Below are 21,882 nucleotides of genomic sequence, written 5' to 3' on the forward strand. Positions count from 1 at the left end.
GCAGAACAGAGCTGGGAGCCAGCGCCGCCGCCTCGCGAGCAAGTAGTGTCGCGATTCGTCATGAGGCGGCGCCACCATTTTCAAAACAAACGGTGACGTAGCTCATGGGGTGATTTCTCGTTCTCCTCCCACAGCTCTCTGTGTTGTTACCTTCCCTCGCGCTCCCGGGCGCGTGCTTCGCTGCTTGCCGCTGTTCTCCTTTAGCTTTGGCGCCGCCACCAAACCGAGTTTTTGCGTATCCAAGACGCTCGTACTTCTTTATATTTTTTGTTCCGGGAAAGGAGGGAAACGAACCAGCCGTTGAACGCGCTCTTTCAAGGTCCTCGCCCGCCCAGCTGAGCGTCTCGAACGTGACACAGCGCACACGTCGCCTCGAAACAACGCGCACAGCGAAGCGGTCCACAAAAGACCCGCGCCTGCCCTTTTGACAAGTCGGTGGTGTCAGCCCCCGCTTCACGGCCTACCCCGAGTGTTTTGCCACATCGCATAGTCGACGCCGTTCGCCTTGGTCGGAGGATCAGCTCCTCTGAAGTCGGTTCCATCGAGTGAAGAGTGGACTCGCGCCCCGTCGCAGCCGCAGTTCGACCGAAAGCAAAGCCCCGTGGTACGTGCCACTCCGGCCGTCGATTATGTCGGCGACTCCGCCGCATCAGCCTCCAGCATCTGCCAACGATGACTCGCTCAACGGTAAGCGAAAGAGCACTCGCTTCTTTTCCTCGTCCCTTCTTTTTTTTCTTCGATGCAGTCGGTCGGGCTAAAAGCGCGCCAGTTGCTGTCGCGTCGTCAGTTTCGTTCGCGGTGGCTGCTCGGATGGCGAATAGCAGCGCAGCTTTCGCGCTCAGCTGTGCACGGATGCGTAATATGCTCGCATCTCTTTCCGCGGCCAAGTCGCTGACGCAAGTTTTCGTCCTTGCTTCTCGTATGAGCGCGATATCTTCTCATTTTTTCCCCCTCTTGCGGAGAAACGCTGCAGGCATAGTGCGCGACAGTTAGCATCGTTCACGCGTTTTCCTGTGGTTCTTCAAACATACCCCACAGCGTTGTTCCACGGCATTTTTGACGAGTCACACCATAAACAAGTGCGCATTGGTTGTGGTTTTATTGTGATTTTATGCGTTCGCGCGAGAACGCTCCTTGCGAACAGCTGTTCGCGACGTGTGCTTAATATTCCGGAAGACGGCTGACATGACGAATCGCGTTCCGTGTTGATTTCCGCACCTCTATTTAATCTATATAGAGCCTTCAGTCGAGAACATCGTCAGAGATCGTATTTGACGTGACATAGTTTATAGCGCACACCTAGTTGCGCAGATGCGCGCTCGCTAAGCTGCGTCGTAGTGCTCGGGTCTTGTTTTTGCTTGCTCGCATGCGAGTTTTATTTTTTTCCCGAGCGCACGCGCTCTTTGTTTAAACCAGCTTTCCGTTCGCGTGCGCTTGTGCATACATTTCCGCGTTTTCTTGCGTGCAATGCACTAAAGAAAGAAACCGGTGACTGACTCCTCCCTGATTGTATGCAGCGTTGTGTATACGCGGAGTTATGCCATATGCAGCGAGGCGGACGCTATCAATCTCGCCTGCTTTATTTTCTTTTTTTTCCTCGTGTTGATTGAATGAGGCGTTACGCCCATTCTGTTGCTAGGTCGACTCGCGTCGGAAGCGCTATTGCGACCTCGAGGTCTCCTACGCAAGTGAGAGCATGCCCACAGAAAGGGCCTCGTATGCTAGAACGTTCGATGAGTGAAATGGGGAAAGAAAATATACCTATAAGGTCTTGCTGTATAGGTTTCGTTGCTAGTTCCGTGGTGAGCAGTGCCATGTCTTGTCACTCGATGCGTAGAGCTGTGTCACACTCTAGTTTGAATTGCGAGGTTGTCGCAACCGGGTCAATCGACGACCGTCAAGTTATGTATGGGTGATCCTCCACACTGCATAAAACAGTTCTCTTTTTCTGCTTTTTTGTCTGACCCGCTTAGCTACTCTGTAACTGTGCGAGAAATGGACATTTCGTCTCTCTCACCTGATCTTATCATCCGGTTATGATTTACATATTCTGCCCGACGAAGCGTAAATTATGTCGAGAATGCAACGCGCGCGCGCGTGTGGATCTTCTGTATTACGGGATCGCCTTACCACTGCCGCTATTAAGATACACACACAAATAGAACAAGAAGAAAAAGATAGCGGGGCATTTTGCCCGTCTCACTAACGTGCACGACCTTTCATTAAGGTTTTCTGCGGGTGGAGTGAGGGGGTGTTCGTAATGATGATGATGATGTAGTGGTGACCTACCCCTTTGCAATGGGGCAATGTTCATAGAATTAATATTCAGATTACTAACTCTATGGCAATGTCCATAGACTGTGGCGCCGCCAAGCGGAATTCCGGAGTGTCCTCTCGAGGATGGTCAGTAGGCAGACGCTCCCTTGTTGGGCACTGCTAGCCTCAGTGTTAATGCGTTAGCAAGAACAAGAGGCGAACACAAACCACTTTGCATGTTTCCTGCGTCATTGAACGAACCCGACGGACCGTGAGACGATAAAGCTGATGCGAGACGTGGAGTTTACGTGGAGTGAAAAATGTAGCTACCCACTACAATTTCTGTAGCCACGTTGAATAGTTAAATGTTATTGTTTTACGTGCGTATAGCAGTCGTCAGGGCTTTTGTAGAGCATCATTTCCATAACATTCATTGCACGCGGAAAGTCGCGCGGGCTCGAGATTTGCTCTCGAAAACATGGCCAGTGCTGTGCCATTTGTTTATGTCCGTTTGTTGATAGATGGCAGCATGCTGCAAGCAATTGCGAACGGGCTTCAAAGAGATATATTCTCTGCGCCCAGACAAACGTGGTGAGTGACGCGGGGTTCGTGTTGTCGAAGTCGTTCGGAGGAGGGTATTACCTGAGATTGCTATCAGCATGCGATGTTAAAAGAAACCATCTTGACGACGAGGATTTTAATTGGACGTAGAAGGCTGTCAACGCACCGAGAGTGACAGCGAGTATGAATGGTCAGCTGCTAACTCGCGAGGAGGGAGTTTCACGTTTGTGAGTCATTTTCATTGTATTTAATGTATAATATCCTTCGGTGAGGTCAAAAGAAAACGCATAGCTTTTCTTGTGCATTTCATGTAGTCCTAGTACAGGAGATTTTACAAAGCGCCGCATGTCACTAACACTCTCGACTCGAGCTATAGACCGGCGAAGCGAAATGGTTATAGGGATGAAACGTGCATTACAGGTACACAATCGACGCCTCTCTCTGCTAACTTCTCCTGCACTTCACCGTTACCTTCCGAACGGCGTTGTTGTTCGACGAGTGTTGGAAATTTCTACGTTGCAAAGAGCATACGTGTCTATATTTTTCGATATTTTTGTTTCGATCTGTAACCTGCAACGTCCGAGTGCAGTGAATTGCGCATGGTTAGAGTCTGAGCGTATGGATGTGACTTAGTGGGAAGTTAAATGCTTGTGTTCTGTTGAAGAAGCAAAATCACGTTGCTTACAAGCGCAAGTAAGGACGACGGCGTAATATGTTCGCAATTCATCGGAACGTTCGACATTCGGTCCTGTGAAGCCGCGATGGTGCGCTACTCGCTAGCAGCCTACTACAGTGGCAAATCCGTCAGGCAGGCTCGGTACCAATTACCTCGGAGTGCCGGTGAGTTCCTAGGTCAATTTTAGTTCGCGATATTTTCTCTAGCACCCGCAGGATTACGCCAGGCATCGTTGATGCACGGCCGATCAGCTGACACCACCCTTCGCCCTGCATGCGGAAAAAAAAATGAGCTAGTGAACATTCAGCAGTTCCTATTGGTTGGGAAACTACTTCGGTTTGATATACGTTCATTTGACGATCGAGAGTTCAACTGGTGAAAACGTCATGGGGAGTACGTCCGAGCGTCATATATATGCCAGTTCACTGGTTGACGCTCCTCCTGAAGCCATTTAGCTTTGCACGGCGCGCCACCGATAGCCCGTGGGCATTGCAAATAGTGCGGCAAAAAAAAAAAAAAGAAAACAGTGGTCTACATAGACTGCAATTTCTTGCACCTGAACGATGCTTTGACGTCGATCATCGCGCAGGAAAATTGGGCAAACATTGCGCGCTATAAACACCTTGTTACGTTTAACACTGCACTACTGTCGAGGCTGTGTCACGGTGAACTTGTGCATCCTATTCAACTTTAAAATAAAGAGCAAGCTAGTGAAGCTACGGCCAGAGCTGTCGACGTGCGCTCTTTCCGGCTCCTATAATTGCCGCAATTAGAACTTAAGATCGCGCTGATGGTGCGCGTGTGCTCGATAACCCAATTGTCTGTATGCGAGCATCGCTCCGCACGGTTTTTCGTACTAATTCGCTTTTGCGTCGGACATGGTGGGCTTGCCCTCTCTGTCTGCTGTGGCTCGGGAGTACAAAGGCTGACGTCGCCGTCTCGGAAGCGGATCACCACAGCCTCGAGGGCGTTAAGGCGGCACCCTGCAGGGAGAGATCTGTTTGGTGTCCTGTAGAATTAAACAAACTCCGTCTTACGACAAGAGTGGCGATGTGGGCTTGTTCGTGAAACATCTGAAAGAAAATTATGTAGCGCGAGGCGAAAAAACGAACACAGGAAAGAATAGATTGAGAGGACAGAGCGCTACTAGCAACAACATGTTTGCTATAGCTGTTGCTACATGTTGTTGTTGCTAGTGACGCTCTGTTTTCTCAGTCTATTCTTTACTGTGTTTGTTTTTTCGCCTCGCGCTGCATAAATTTCTTCCGTCTTACGGCTGACGGTATGTTGTTTTACTTCACTTGGCATTTACGGTTTCTGTTTGTTCGTTCGCGGCCAGTCGCGAGGCCTAGTGAACGGGCGTTTACAACTGCAATGGCCGACAGCGGGAAGCGCGGAGTTTTACGTTTGACTGACTTGACTTGGATTGCATAGGTTCCGCAGCGTTGCACGTGATCTGTAAAACGTACGTAGCTTAAGATCGCAGAAAAGAACAAAAAAAAAATGCGTGGGGGGCACTAAAATTTGTAAAAGCAAAACAGCGTAAAAGGTCTCTCACCGCCACGTCTAATAAGAATAACAAGATTAGGTGGTTAGTCGTGTGTGCTTCAAACTTTATTACTTTGGGTTCATCGACAGTGTGTGATGGTAGCACTTTCCGAGCAGTCATTGCATATAGTATCGAAACAGCCGTTTGGGCCAGTTGGTAGCTGTTCATTTGCGCATAATGACGGTTTTGAACAACTGCAAACTACAGACATTATTTTTTTGTTTATCTGCTATATCTATTAGCGGCTAAACACCACAAAGATAACGTCTGCACTTTCGTGGCACATTTTATCCAGCATTTGGTAGTTTCCTACTGTGTGTTTGGGTGGGCGCGGATGCACCCCGTTTCACGCAGCGTGGTCCGGTCCAACTGGGCCTGCGTGTCGTGTCCCACAGTCGACTCAGCTTCTTCGCGACGTCGTCATTTCTCACCCCTGCCTCGTACGTCGTGTCGCTTCTATAAATGGATCCGTATCCACCTCGGTGCATCTTCTTGACCCACGCGTGACAACTGAGGCGTTGGCGAGTGTGTGTGTGTGTGTTGTGTGGATTGGGCTGTTTGCAACTGCGCTTGTGGACACACTGCTCTATAGTGAGGCTCACGGCCAACCCTTGTTGTCGAGTGTATCGAGTGGCTGGACGCGATAGCGGAAAGAGAGAGAGGGGGGATGAGAATGATGGCGAGTCGCGGCTGGAGACTTGGACGCCCTCGGTGTAGAAAAGGGAGAGGAGGGAATTCCCGACCGGCGTCCTCCAAAAAGGGAACTCCTGCGCGCTTAGCTGCGTCGTCCATCATCGGGCTTCGGCGAGTGCTTCCCCGAAGTGAGGAATGCCGCGTCGTATTCGCACCGAGATTGGGCTATAGGGGCCAGCACCGTCGCCGTGCTAGTGTGGATAGGCGGCCGGCGGCGCGCATGCAGATGCACGCAACGGCGCTTTTTCTGAGCGACGTAAGCCGATTGTCGGCGAATAAAATGCAATGACCGCTGCTGTCCAGTCGTAGTAAGTATGCCGTTCATTGCTTAACGGATGTAAGCGAGCTCACCGAACGTTACTTTTACTTGTGACAGAAGCGCAGTCTGCCATTAAAAAGGGATGCTCGCGCTTGGCGACTGTCTGCACTTTCGCACTGCAGTGTGTCACGTTTCTTACATATTTATTTTAGGTGTTGAGCTTGTGCCCCGTCTATTATGCACTGCTGAGCATGACTGAATTCATTCTTCATGCACGATGGCCATGAATACCAGCCCCCTTCCCCCCCCCCCCCCCCCAAAAGGGAGCAATTCGATATTTTGGAGCGATGAACCGAAACATACAGTGATTACTCATTTCGCCTTTTCGTCTTAATCATTCCTTCATGGAATAAACGCAGGTCAGTTGATAAGTTTATTCAGGAAAGCTACGTAACTTACAGCGCTTACTCCTAGAACAGTATAAAAAGGTAATAGTTCAGCCCGCAGCTTTCCTATATTGATTATCTGCATCAAAGTAATGGAAAGGTCTGATTGATTGATGGTACTAAGTTTTTTTTTTTTTCAAGTGAGTGTGTGTCCACTCCTTCCTTCTGTGTAGCACAACGCCACAAAAGCTCTCAAGATAATGTGAAAAAAAAAAGTGGCGTCCTCCTTGAAATTATACGTAATGTGTGAGGCACGCCGTCTGGAATAACTTTGACAATCTGACCTCTTTTAAGCGAACCCAAACCTAAGAACAAGGTTGAGGCAATTAGGAAACTCCAACCGAAAATTGTATTACAGCGCTTGAGTCAGTGCATGGTCTGGCTTCGAAACATTGGTTTTCTGAATACAAATTTTGGTTGGAGTTTTTTAATTGCCTCATTCCTATTCCAACCAGGCAGACTTTTGCCAAGTGTTCACCTTTGATAGGAACACGGGTCTGTCTGTATAAATATATCGCCCAATGTTAAAATTGTGCACGGCAACTCAAGTTTAATCAGCTTCGTGTCGTTCAACCGAAGTACCAAAGTGTCAGAATGTACTATACAGCAGTGTCATGGGACTAGGACCGTACGATACAAGGTTATCTCAAGCACAATTAAGGCTTGTCGCATAACCGATAAGCAAGAACGCCACAATGTTTTTTTAAGTAGACACCTAACAACAATGTAAAACTTTAGTTTATCCCTCATTCGCTAAAATTCTGCATTCACGCAATATTTATTATTCGTCATGTTTGGGGTGATGCCAAGTGCACTTTACGATGGACTGCAGCTAAAAAGCGGCACCTACACCGACATGATCCTGGCGAAGAGAGGCTATGACGACGATACACATCACTCTCGCCAAGTGCTCGACCTCATCTTATTGCTGATTGATTGATTGATATGTGGTGTTTAACGTCCCAAAACCACCATTTGATTATGAGAGACGCCGTAGTGGAGGGCTCCGGAAATTTCGACCACCTGGGGTTCTTTAACGTGCACCCAAATCTGAGCACACGGGCCTACGACATTTCCGCCTCCATCGGAAATGCAGCCGCCGCAGCCGGGATTCGAACCCGCGACCTGCGGGTCAGCAGCCGATTCATCTTATTGCGGTACATATACAGGCGAGTAAGGCCATATGCTTCTGTAGACAGTGCTAAGCAAACGTACAAGCGGTTACTTTTGCGCCAACAGAGTGGGACGAACCGCCCTTTGAGCACGAGCATGACGTACGCGCACGTGCTAGCCTATGTGCATGCATAGGAGACTACGCCGGGAGCAATCCACATTAGGTGCGCTTCGGCCAGTGGCCGCCAGGTGGCCACTCCGCTCGATCTCGGGGCGAATACCACGTCGGGATCCCGGTGGCCCACGGAGTAATTTTTTTCCCCTAATTTCTCTGCTAAGACTGTTCCGAGTCTTGCACGAACTGGTCTCACGGATCTCAAGTCGTAAGATCACCGCAGTAGTACTTTGTTGATCAGCGGAGCCGAAACATGTGGCCCGGGTGTGTATCTCGCACAGGGTTAATCGTGACCGTATTTGAAAGTCATTTCCTAATTATTCGTCAAGTCGGTCCAGAAATAATAATTGATGTTTGCCACCAGTGTCCTTCTTTGTTCATTTTAGTGGAACAGTGATGAGAATAGTGGGGTTTGCCGCCAATTTCTGTGGCGCACCAGAAATTTTCATAATGCGGACAATTTTCTCTTTCGTGCCACACGCAGCATCGCTGGTAACATGGTTCAAATCTTTGGTGTATTGTGCGATAAAAGTAGTAGAAAGACTTAGGGCGCTGCCAACCTTCCGGTTCAACTTGACTTTTTACGTGGGCAATTTTGTCTAAGAACATCAGCCATATTTGTTCTTTAAAAAATGCAAAACAAGCGTAAATCCTGACTTGGACGTTTTGCTTTTCACGTTCCCCATGTTAAGCATAAGTGCGTTAGTGCGTTAATGCAGTGATTGTTTAACTAAATGATTTTTATTATAGTTTTGTAGCATTCTGGTCGATCATTGCATGAAGGAGAGTTGGTCATTCCTATGTAGGTCTGAAAATGATAGATAGATAGATACATACATACATACATACATACATACATACATACATACATACATACATACATACATACATACATACATACATACATACATACATACATACATACATACATACATACATACATACATATGAAGGACACTTTCCGTTTAGATAACTAGGGGGCGGTTTCTTCGTGACGTGTCATCATGGTAGTGTGAGACGTACTAGCGGCAGATCTGTCATCTGCTCGGGGTACACGTGAGCAACGATGGGTGCATCGTCTCCAGTGACCCCGGTGGTGATTTTCTGCGATTTAGGTTGCACATGGGATGCAGAGTTCACGAAAATTTAGTAGAATTGTGTTGACTTGTCGCGATAATGTTGATTGCGGTGGGGCTGGCTTGCTGATGCTGAGAGAAAAAACTTTTAAAATAGACTGAAACCATTGGGCTGACTTCTGTGTGTGGAGATCGTTAACACCGCATACCAAGGAAAAGAAAAAAAATATCCTTTTTGCGCTGTGTGAAAATCGTGCCAGTAGCGAGAGAGTTGAGTGAGTCATGAGGGAACAAACGGTCCATAAGTATAGCACAGTTGAAATGAAGAACTTATATGAACATGGGCCGCGCGTAGGCAGGATAACCGCTGGTCGTTACGGGTAACTGACTGGATTCCCTGAGAAGGCAAACGTACGCAGGAGAAACAAAAGTGTGGTGGGCCGATGAGGTTAAGTATAACGGGGCACCTGAAAGCGCAGGACCGGTTTGATTAGTAGAACACGGGACATGCCTTTGTCCTGCAGTGCGCGTAGTCGGGCTGATGATCGGACGTCAACCGACAGCTCTGTTAACGTCTCGCTAAAACTGTGCGGGCCCGTAGTAATGTCCACGACATGAGTTTCAGTGCATCCGCACATATTACATCCGTTGATGGATTCGGTGCCAGTTTTGCGGTCAGGGCCGAATCCTTGGCTTCGGTATCCACGAATAGAAAGGAAACACCGTGCAGTGTTCGCAGCAGTCAGCGAATCTTCACGATAAGCGTAAAGTTTATCGGTCGCTCAGTACGCCACGTGATTGGCCTACACGAAGTATATGTAGTGCGGTCGCGAGACGGCACTGCGGTCGCACATAGCTGGCGAGTCATCTGCTGTGTGTGGATGCACTAGAAAACTAATAAATAAGCACAAACAAATGAGAAGATCAGGAACGTGCGTGGATTTCCAAACGTCGCCATTTCCACGGCCAACCGGTTGGCAGGCCGACCTGCCGGGCGCTGGAATATTTACTGGAATAGCGGGAGCGGTGCACTGCTCTGCAATGCACCTCAGAGTTCCTCCGTAGCATATACAGTAACTCTAGTGCAGCTTAGAATTACAGTATGTGCTGCATCGAGGTAGCATATACAAAGGTATCATGTACAGTAACTTTAGTGCAGCTGACATCTATAGCTCCCACACACACAGATAGGAAAGGTGTGCCTGCAGTGCGAAGACTGCAAAAGGATATCGATATTTTTTATTTATTTATTATCCGCTCTGAAACGGAAGGAGGCGCCTGGTCGCTCGCAGATGTTTCTCGTTTCTTGCGGATAGAGAGGTCACTGCACTCGCATCCGCCTTCCAGTCTCCCAGTCATTCGAAAAGTTGCAGCCCTTTATTGGTTTTGCTATATTGCGTTACTGCTGTATGTGTGTTTTTTTTATTGCAAGTGTACGTCCGCAGCTGACGGTGCCCAGTAGCTAATGCGAAAGTCGAGGGTTCGACTCCGGCCGTGGCGGTGCGCATTTCGAGGGAAGACGAATGGGCTATGGAGTAGTACCGTGTACTTGCGTTTGGGTGCGCGATTGAAGATACCAGTTGGTCGAAATAATAATAATAATAATAATAATAATAATAATAATAATAATAATAATAATAATAGAAGTGGGGCTGTAGGAGACGCTTTGAGTATCTATCTATCTATCTATCTATCTATCTATCTATCTATCTATCTATCTATCTATCTATCTATCTATCTATCTATCTATCTATCTATCTATCTATCTATCTATCTATCTATCTATCTATCTATCTATCTAATCTAATCTAATCTAATCTATCAGCGCGGACATTTTGACATCCACCGACACAGCAACACGCAACAAGTTGGGTGCAGTGCGTAATAAGCTCGCCCCGCGTGTTTCGGCGCTCTGGACCAGTGCAACAGACACGCCAGGTGGTGCTCGCGAAGCGCATCGTTCAGAAAACGGTGCCGACTGATACGCTCCGCTTCTCAAGCCTTTAGCTGCATGGTACCGAAGCAGCGAGACCAGTTAAGCAAGCCTACGTGCTTATGAGCACGCGTGCTTTTTCGATGCGACTTGGTCGCGTGGGGGATCACGCGTTTTCTTTTTTTGTGTGTGTAGGTGTTTACCCCCCCCCCCCCCCCCCGCCCCTCCGTTTCTTCGGTCGTCGTCGTCTTGCTTGGCTGTCAGCGAAAGAAGAAAGAAAAGTTGCCATATGCGAAGTATGGGAGATAATTGATGGCGAGAAAGGAAAGGACTGGGCAACTCGAGGAGGTGCTGGTGACGGTTCTGCGCGCCAGCAACAGCGGCTGGTGGGCGACGCTTGTTTTGACGGAGTCCAGTGGACGCGATGACTTCTTTTTTTTTTTTTTGTTTTCCTCTTTCTCGGAGTTCCGCACGTCCCTCGCTTCTCTGTCGCTCGATTTGGCGGCTGCAAACACTGCCCACTCGTGTCCAATATTGCCCACGCTCTCCTCGCTTTGAGTACTCGGATGGCCTGTTGTTGTTGCTATTATTATTATTATTATTATTATTATTATTATTATTATTATTATTATTATTGCTGTATTTTGGTCACGAAATGTGTTTCCGACATTCTGTCTCGGCAATTTCATTCAATTTGCGGCGTTCGGTGCCTCTGTGAAACAGGCCTCTTCATGTGCCGAGCTATAGAGATGCATTGATTGCATTGCTTGCGCAACTCCGTTTCTTCCTATACAGACGTTTGAAGAAATATTTGGCTTGACAAGTTGCGGGCTCGAGCCAGTTGGTAGTGCATGCTCGGCCGATGTTTGCATGCCGCACACATTCATGCTGCATCGACACGATCACGTTGCGCCTTTCCCAGTTTTCTTTTTTTTTTTCGTATCACAAAAACACTTTCGCGCGAGAATTAGTGGAGCGTTCACTTCAGCCAATTACGTTTGGCGAGCGTCTCTCGTTTCACGTGTGCTCCTCTTCGTTTTTGTTCATCGGTTGCCTCAGTGCATACAGCGGCCGCGGCTGAACACTTGTTTTCTCGCTTTCGCGCGGCGGTGTTTTGGAGAGGAACTAACAAAAGTACGAACAAAAGAGAGGGGCCTCGGGAGGGTCGTTGGCTGCAGCGTTGCGACGACTCGAGCGGCCGGTCGGAATGCGAGGGGAGCAGCAGCAATTACTCCTCTCCGGCTGAGGGCGCGGCCAATCAGCTCCGCAAGATGGCCGACGGTCGACGCGTTTACGAAAAAAAAAAAAAAAGAGGAAGAGAAGCAGGACAAATAAACGAAGGGCTCGTCGTAACGGGTTCACGGATGCCCTCTCCAAGAGTCCCGGCGGACGTGCCCTAACGGCGCCGTGCTAGCTTGACCCTGCCCTGTTTGTTATGATGCGAGAGCCTCGCAAAGGAGAGAGTGGAGTTCACGCGACCTCATCCACGCGCGTCGTCGTCGTCGTAATTCATCGTCACATTCATTGTACTTGATCGAGCCTGTTTTGTGTCCGTTGCGGGCCGAGCTCCAGTACTAGCGAAACGGAAGTTGCCACGCTTTCATATATATGTGCGTTCCCATAAACTCACTCATTTCAAGATCCACCGGGAGCAGCTCGGTGTGATGGGGACCGGTGATAAGAGGATACATACATAGCGCTAACTTTGGCCTCATCCCAAATCGAGTAGGTTTTAAACAAGAAAAAACAAATTGCTCGAAAATTAGTGCTGTGCGCGTGTCCTGATCTCTGTCGCTGTCGTGTTGCGCTGCTTAGTGGAACTTGACGATTCTCATAGGCGTATCAGCAGGGGGGGGGGGGGAGGGGCAAGGGGAGCGCAAGCCACCCTCTGAGAAATGTTGGGGAGGGGGGGGGGGGGCTGAGCCCTCTCCCCCGCTTTCGACTGTGGTCACTGTCGGCTGCAATCTGGGAAAAACAACTGAGGCAAAATTTTCCTTCACCACTGTAATCACTCAATTAAATGTTACGAGAAAAAGACAATATTTATGAAGCAAAGGTACAATGTAGTGATAATTTTTCAACATTTCAGCAGTGACAATGTTTCCTTGAATGCTTTTTGCGATGCTTTCCGCCCTGTTCAGTACCACCGCAGAGCAGGCTAGCGATCAACACGGGCGCTATATGTTACATCAATTGTTCATGTTTATATTCTACTGCAAACGGCCGAAGCAGTTATAAATGGGAACTAACAAACTTTTTATGGACCGGTCAAAGCATTTTCTGCTTCAGGAAAACCATTTTCTTTCAACAAAAAGGATTAACATTACCGCTGCTCTGTCGAAGCTGCTGTGAGCGCATGATTGCGACAAATCTTTATATCTAAATATTTTAGTTTTGCCGTACTGGAAGCGCCAAGAAAGGTTCTCGCTTTAATCTCCGATAAATCTGGTCAACCTCGCTTATGGCAACTTGGAGCCATGAAGGCAGCTTGCAAAGCGGCGACGAATAAAGCAGTGGACTAGAGCTCAGTGGGAAGCTAGAATAAGTAGATAGAAGTGCTCAAAATACCCTCGGTTCCTCCAGGAGTGCTTTGAATTAAAAAACAAACTGATATCTTTGTGAGCTGTTTGTAGCCATTAAAGTTTCCTTCAATGATAAAATATTTACTGTTAAGAAGGCCGCCATCAATATAATTGTATTCATGCGGAAAGTTGTGAGGCAATGCTTCAAAAGCGTTGCCTGTAACATTATTTCATGCATCATACATGACAAACATATGCGTGTTGTCCCAGTGCATGCTAATTAAAACTGACTGTCCTTTTTTATGCTATTGCATTGCTAGTGCTGTGTGTATGAAAAATCACATCAAAGTGCGAGCGCGTCGAAGAAGTTGTCTCTCTCCTAATATATATATATATATATATATATATATATATATATATATATATATATATATATATATATATATATATATATATATATATATAATCAGCTGACAGGTGCGGTAGGTCAGCCCCCCCCCCCCCCCCTCGCTCGCTAAAGAGTTGGTACGCCACTGATGATTCTAATCAAGTAGTCAGGCAACGTGCCTTAGAAAAGAGGTTTTCTACCCGTCGGGAATCGAACCCGCGCGCTTATGCCGTGTAGAGTGCAGGGCCTTAGCTAGAAAGCTTTATTGGGCGTTATGTGCGCGTGTATGTACACGTACGTGCAAAACAAAAACATACTTTTTTGTAACCTTACAGCCCGGCTATGCCGTCTGTGTTGGAGTGGCATCATTTCACCACTGACTCAATCGATGTTCCGCTTGTTCTGCAAGGAAGGGATATGAACACGGGCGCGAAATGAGTGGACGAAAATGAAACGGGAAAGGAGGTAAATGAATCTGTCGACGAGGCTTTGCATAACGGGGCTTTCCTTCGGGTGAAAAAGGGTGGCATAAAAACGACGGAGCCTTTTAGCAACTTGCAGAAATGCGGTAAGGTGCCACCGTACAGCTCCTGCTTTCTCGCTCGCTGCCCTTTTTCCCCTCTCGATTCCAGGGAAGGCGCGGCAACACTACAAAGGTTTTTTTTTGTTTTCTTTTATCAAAACTTATTGTGGGCGTTGTGAAGCCCCGTTGTTGCCCCTCAATGTGACATGCGAACCCGGTTGTGTATCAATCGAATAATCTTCGTCTGGAACGGGGAGTGGCTCAGTACAATTACGGGAAAGGAGTAGTGTAATAAATATACCCCATTTCTGCACATGAGGATGGCTTCGCGGGCTGGTTTGTATTGGCGGTGGTGGTTCGAAGAGGAAGAAGGCGCCTAATTTCTGCAGCCCGGTAGGGTGCACGGCGCAGCGCCTCTGGTTGGTATTCCACCGTGAGACGCAGCGCTGTGTCTTGTGTGCTCTTCCATCGTCCCTGTCCACGTGCGCCGTGACCTTTCCCGGCATTTCTTCAAATTACTAATATACAGAAGAGGAGTTCGCGCGTCCGCTGTGCAGCGAGCGAGATTATTCGCGTCTGTGAGTCGCGGCGGGAGCGTCGACCGTCCTCATCCCGCCAAGGCGAACACACGGCGATGTTTACCAACCTCGGCGTCGGCCTTCGTCGTCTTCCATCGGGGAATGCCGCGGCGCCTACTGGCGGGGTGCCGTGTTTGCATCCGCGGAGGGCGGACGGCCTCGCGTTCTTCGTGAGCTGGCTTGGCTTTTATTTATTTGTTTACTTATTTTCTTTCTTTCTACACCCCGCACTCACCCCGCCTCCCCTTGCTCGCCTGCCGACGTTTCGGACCGACGCGCATTCGTCTCTGGAGCGAGTGGGTGCCCCGCGGTTTTTCGACCGGAACCGTTGCTCACTTTCGTTCCTACTTTTGTTTTTCTTTTCTTCGTTGGCGGAGGGTTTACCGTGATAGGCGTTTTACCTTATGCCGCAGCCCCACGCGCCTTCGCTCGACGCCACCTAGTCTAGAGCGCGCTGTTGGTGCCCTCCTTTTGGAGTTTAATACTTTCTGCCACCTTGTAACATCTACGTGCGCTTTCCGCGTGGACGCGCCGCGCTTTTCGCACTTCTTCATTGGCGGAATACGGGTAGAAAATAGGCCGTTCGTTTGGGTGGCGCCCTAAAGCGCAGCGTTTATTTTGTACGTAGACATGGATATGGTAACCTCGGAACAAACAGCGCGGATGGAGAACAGGGACATAGGATGCAGTACACAGTCAGATGGTCTGTTGTAATAATATCTTGCGTTTAACGCCCCAAAAACCACGGCATGATTACGAGACAGCGTATCGGAGGGTGCCGGAAATTTCTACCATCTGGTACTCTTTAAGGTTCACTGACATCGCACAGTAAACACAGGCCTCAACCGTGTCGCCTCCATCGAAATGCCGCGGCAGAAATCGAACCCGCGACCTTCAAGCCAGCAGCCGTGCTCCCTATATCCTGCTAATGCGTGTCCTAATTTTTGCGTCATTGCTCATTTGTGCAGTCTTGATGTAGCGCCATGACCGAGCTTTTTCTATACGCTGGAGGTCTAATAACGTTCATGAAGGTAAGCGCCGCACTGAATTGACGAGGACGGCACAAGGGAGAACGCACACTCAGCCCTTGTGTGTAAGTTCTGTTTGTCCCGTCTTCGCGAATGCAATGCAGCGATTACGTCTATGAACGTGCTACACAAACGAGGCCAACAAGCTTCCCTTGGGTAAGGCTCATACGTGTTTTGTTTCGCGTTCAATAAACGTCAGTAAATGCGCGCCCTGCTCAGTACCTATCTGTGTTAACATATAGATATACACGAATTAGTTTGTCCCGGTGTTTCGTTGAGGTCGGTCGATTTCGGGCAGCATGTTTGCCGGCGCTTTCCGGCGCTTTCGTTCACCGGTGTCACTCTCTGGCGGTGATGACTGTGCAAACACCAATCCATGAACACGTTGCGCCCCGTCTGGTCAAGAGCGACGCTATAGGCTGCCGCGGTTGAACGGCGCGCTTCTCGGGCGTTGGTTGGTCGTGCTCTCTTCTGGCGTTCGTGAGAGAACGTCCAGGCGCGCTATAGAAAAGGCCGAGTAAAAACGCTGCACGCAGTGGTGCCTCGGCCATTATCCACCAGGGACTGAGAAAGAGACCCGCGACCCCATGCAGGAGTCGCGTTGAACTGCGAGTGTACTGTAGTGCTGTTTTTGGGAGACTATCGAGCATACCACGTTCCTCCTCTCGCGCAATCGTACTGCGTTACGCTGACACCAGTTATCGCCTGTCGGTGCTGTCCGAAGAGGCAGTTGCATGTTCGCGTGATGTCACAGCCGTTGTCGAGCAAACACTGGTGAAATGTAGTCATTCGTTTCCACCTGACCTCTCAAGGACGGTCAGAAGCGGAAGCAGCCCGGTCAGTTTGTATAGCACTCCTGTCAAGGACGGCTGCCCCTTACTAGCGATAGAAATTATGTGACTACTAGCAACAGCCACAGCTGTGCATCAGCAGTCACACGCACAGTAGTAATTAAGGCGTAATTAGGCGTAGTAATTAAGAGTGTAATAATTAGGTATTCACGACTGCAGAGATCGCAAAGTTTAGGGCAGTCTCCATTTGACTCGTTTGCTGTCGGCACCAATCGAAACTTGAGCAGAAAATGAGTTAGATATTACAGGCAGTATTTGGGCTTTTTTTTTTTGTTGTTGTTGGCTGTAGTGAGGCCGCTTTGCGAGTAAGGGAGGGGAATCGGGCGTGCTCGCTTTTAGGTTCTTGCGTCGCATAATGTCGGGAAGTGGTTAGGTAACACTAACAAGAAAAATCCTCAAGTTAAACAAAACGAAAAACAGAGTACCCAGGCTTACTGTCACTCTCAGTGTTGTTGTTTTTCTACATTTGTTTTCTTACAGCCTGCTGGCACTCTGTCTGCGACGCGAAACTGCATACCAGCTCGCCTGGCTAGCCGTTACGCATAAAAGCTCGCGAACTTGTTTTCGAGGAGCTGACGTCTCTGGGCTTGATTCTGTTGCATGGTCCACCAGCCGGTTCACTGCTGTTTTGGCGATAAGCCAGCGGAGCTTGGTATGCAGCGGCACACCCTTTTCTATAATACTGGATGGCCCTTCAATTTGTGGCCGCTTTCACTCGACATAACTGAACTCGCGCTTTTGAACGCCCGATATTGATTCTCATTATTCGCGCCTTATTCTCATTATACCAATGTATACCACATGGACGCTGCGTGAGAGGAAAAAAAAAAGAAAGATATCGCTTGACTACTTGTTATGCCCCATTGACCTCTCGCGTGGTGTGCCCACCTCAGCAGCTGTGGTGTTGCTCTGCGTTGGTCGCGGGGATCGACTCCCAGAATATATCTCGATAAATGGCCGAAAACAGTGCGTATGATGTGTGTACACGTCCTCGTGTCTGTTTGCGCATCACTCTTGTGTCCTGCCGTGGTGGCACTCGGCTGCCAACCCGAAGGTCGTGGGATCGAATCCCGGCTGCATTTTCGATGAATCCGGATTGCTGTGGAGCGGTTTCTCGTATCCTGTGATGTGTCAGTGCGCGTTAAACAACCCCCAGATGGTCGAAATTTCCGGAGCCCTCCACTATGGCGTCTTTCATAATCGCAGTTTTCGGACGTTACATCGTTGCGTAGACCATTTTTTTTTTCTGATATACACACATGTGGCTCTGTTCATGCATTCCTGCTACTCGAGGTATTGCGTAGTTCTAGTTCTAGAAAGCTGTCGGGTGACACAACGCTGGACGCCGGTGTAGCGTGCTGGTTTTACAGGAAATTTTCGAAAGTAAAGAAATAAATAACGGTGACCCGTCAGTTATGCTCGGCTTTTCGAAAAGCAGCTGGACGCGTACGCGCGCGTCTGCGACGGGCCTAATAAACGTGCCAAGAAAACTTCTCCGGCTGCTCGCCAGGTGGATACGCGTGGGCCGATAAGAGCTGTATGCAAGGACGAAGCTCGCTGGGAACGATCGACCGAAGAAAAGGAAACTTGTGGGTGATGCAAGATGCCAGAATATTGTTGATTTGTCGTTTAAAAAAAAAAGTGGCGTGGCCTATCCGCCCAACCTGGTGAATAGCTGATACAATGAATCTTTCATGATTGCATGCTCAACCGACACGGACCAAACGATTACATGATCGATCTGTGTAGCGAGAGAGACACTGAATTAAATAATAATTTAACTGCGGTATTAATTGATGCTTCGGCGTAAAAATTAGTAAAGCAAGTGAAGGCCGACCTTATACTATGAGCAGTGGGACTCCGCGAGTCAGAAAGTAATAAAAAAACCCACTTGATGTCATGGGTTCGATTTTCTCTGACGCGGCGGAGACATTCCAAAGGAAACTTAATAATACGACACCCGTGTACTTAAATTTGGAAGCACGTTAACCACGCCTATTTAACCCGAGGTTGTCGAAATATTATCATGTTCCCCCTATGCCGTGCCTCAAAATCATGCATATCGTGACTTTGACGTCCCAAAGCTATTATTATTATTATTATTATTATTATTATTATTATTATTATTATTATTATTATTATTATTCGAGAGACTGCATATAAGCATAAGCTGTTTGCGTAAACTGACAAGAGGTGCGTAAAAAAGTAAACAAGTTGACTTAGTGCATAAAGTCAATAGCATGCACCGATGTAATGATCGATCTTGTCAACAGTATTCATACGGCGCGCGATACGTCACAAATAATGACTCGTACGAGCATACTGTGTTTGCTTTGATATTGCCCTTTGTGCAGTACATCACACGTCGTTCGACCGTCGCCCGTGCGTGACTTACAAAACACCCCATTTCGTGTTGGAGACACGGCCAACAGCACCGCCTCTCTCGTGGCGCATGCGACTGCTGCAGCGTCTTTCGACGGAGACTGTCTCTCTTTAGGCTGCGTCATGCGTGTTTGACGCTTTCGCAAGTCGTAAGAAAGGTCGTCCCTGTGTGCATTCACAACGATGACTCCGTGCTTTCTGCGCATTCACTTCCGCCTGTAGCCTTTGCGTAAGACAACTCCGCTGCGCGACAGTTTACTGTGTTGAGGTCGTGTCGGGACGTAATCCAGCTGGCTTTGCGTGCACGCGACGGCGGGCGGCGAAAAGAGCAAGAGCAGACGTCGCGGAGTCACTTGGCTCGACGTGGTCGTCGACGTGTGTCGGAAGAACCTCCGGCGGCGTCGGCCAAGTCTCGAGGACGACGCGGCGGCGCAACGGGTTCTGCGCGCGCGCTTCCCGTCTCCGTGATCCGGTCTCCGGAAGCGAACGCTCCTCGGGGCCCTTCTAGCCTGCTGTAGTTGCGTGCAGTGTCGGGTCGGCGGTATTCACGGTTCTGTATTTCAAGAGCAGAGCTAGAACAAACTAATCATCATCATCATCACCAACTACGCCTAGGCAAAGTCCTCTCCTGTGTCCCGCCAATCAAACCAGTCATGTGCTTTCTGCTGCCCCGCTATCACGACCTGTACTGTATTTCAACAAAATCATTGAATAAGATAGTAAATAAAGAAGTAGTACGCACTCCGTCATTGGGCTGAAGTTGAGTGAAGACTGCGTGGTTGTTACGTTGTTCTAAGGTGAATTATTTCAGCGCATATTTCAAGCAGGAAACAAGACAAGCGCACCGGGCGCTGTCTTACAACTTCTGTATTCTCAAGAACGTCGGATAGGGTGACTTCTCGTCCACTTAAGTTCATTTCCATGTGCGTCACAGCTAGTACACACTGCACGCAAAAGGCAACGATTCACACCCTTCACGCTTTGCCCAGCGTCTGTTCGGTTCAGTCCTCTGTAGAGTAGCGGGGTAGACAGCATTAGCTCAAGCCTACCTCTTTGCCTCGTGCTTTTTAATGAATTCTCTATCTTGTTTCCAGAGAGGAAACGTTCCGCTGCTTTTTTTCGGGATGCTTCGCGGAGAGCAAATCGTCATCTCCCTTTACGTGTGTCAGTCTATAGTGACCGACGAGCTGGTGGTAAACTCGGTGCTGGAACCACTATTAGGACAGTTTTCGAGTAAAAGTTTGCGGACCACTCTGTGTCGCGGTGGATTTCCGGGCGCGAAGCACCTCAGGTGTCGCCTGTCGTTACGATCCATCACAAAAAACGTGCGTGTGCCACAAACATTGTGGCCAACTTCCGTGACTCGCCACGGGTCCACAGGAAATGAGGAAGGCAGCAGTTGGCCCAACAAATGGCCGACGACGATAGTGCATGGGGCCTAAACAGCCTTCCCTACATGCGTTGTCCGTGCCCGGTTTTTTTTTTTTTTAGGTTTCAGACTTGCTCTAGAAAATTATTTCTTTTTCCTTTCTTTAAATCTTTGGATCGACCAGAGTTCCAAAACATTGCGCTATGTACTGTACGCTGAGTCTTGTGTAAACATGGCGGGCGAGCACCTTGAAGAGGGACGTTAGTATTAGTGCTGTACGCATTAAAAGAAAAAAAAAAAATCTTAGGCTCTGGCAGCGTTGTTGCATGGCTGTCGCACGTGCCTCTGCACCCTTCCATATCCTTATCTTAGGCTGCTCTAACGCCATGGCAGAAACTCGTTTTCAACGCTCCTCTTTATTGCTGTCGAATTTGGCACGGTCTTACTTGAATGCATTAAAAAAAAAAGAGAGAGAGAGATAACGAAACCAGTCTCTGAAGGCTTCGGTTTTTGTGGGTTTTTGCTTCTTCCAAGGGTGTAGGTAGGTGTTTGTACAGTACGATCTATTTTTAGAGGGAGAGAGAGAGAGAGAACAACTTTATTGGTTCTATCCGGCAAAACAGGGGAGGGGATAGGGATGGAACAGGCGATTGTGTCACCGCCGGTACGTGTCGCGCCATCTGCTGGCGAAATTTCGAAATGCTGGGCATGCGCATTGGTTCATCATGGTGGTGCGTCGTCTGCTACTTATGTGCCCATGCACACGGCGTGCGTGTTAGGGAGCCATGACCCTTCGCGCCTTTCGTCGTCGCACTGTTAATCAACTGATACCAACACGACTTTCCTCTTCTTTATTGAGCCATTATTTCAAGGTCGAAAAGACGAGCAGAGAACTTTCGCTGCGCCAGACTTCGATAGCCTTATCTTTTATCAAAAGCGGCCAGTTGCAGTGAGCAGTTTGTGCAAAATATGACGGGCCCAACGGTGATAGCTTGCGAAAAAGTGCAGCAATAAAATAATTGATTGATTTGTGGGGTTTAACGTCCCAAAACCACCATTTGATTATGAGAGACGCCGTAGTGGAGTGCTCCGGAGATTTCGACCACCTGGGGTTCTTTAACGTGCACCCAAATCTGAGCACACGGGCCTACAACATTTCCGCCCCCATCGGAAATGCAGCCGCCGCAGCCGGGATTCGAACCCGCGACCTGCGGGTCAGCAGCCGAGTACCTTAGCCACTAGACCACCACGGCGGGGCTGCAGCAATAAAATAAATCATACCCTTTTCGTGCTGCAGTCAAAGTGACGGGCGGATAACTTGCACAGTGAAGATAGGGAAGCGCTTTCCAACGCTGTAATGCGCACAGGCGTAGAAGTAGCAGACGAAATTGAGCGCGTGCCCTGTGCGCATGCGCCGTATTTACAATTCTCTCTGCCAGTTAGTGCCGTGCGGCCCACTGGCCACGATCTCGTGTGTTCCCGCCAACAGTAGACCGTATATACT

The 21,882-nt window shown here is 48.7% G+C and overlaps 1 protein-coding gene across 1 annotated transcript in view; it reads left to right on the forward strand.

Moving 5' to 3' along the window:
* Nucleotides 1-359: 359 nt before the first annotated feature.
* LOC142767623 (BCL2/adenovirus E1B 19 kDa protein-interacting protein 3-like) overlaps nucleotides 360-21,882 on the forward strand; it is an 85,991-nt gene continuing 64,468 nt past the window's right edge. Inside the window, exon 1 of the mRNA XM_075869689.1 lies at nucleotides 360-687. Within this exon, the coding sequence (XP_075725804.1) occupies nucleotides 630-687 (58 nt within the window). The 5' untranslated portion in view covers nucleotides 360-629. The remainder of the gene's footprint in view (nucleotides 688-21,882) is intronic.

Source organism: Rhipicephalus microplus, chromosome 7 (genome assembly GCF_043290135.1).
Source record: "Rhipicephalus microplus isolate Deutch F79 chromosome 7, USDA_Rmic, whole genome shotgun sequence".
NCBI lineage: Eukaryota > Metazoa > Arthropoda > Arachnida > Ixodida > Ixodidae > Rhipicephalus > Rhipicephalus microplus.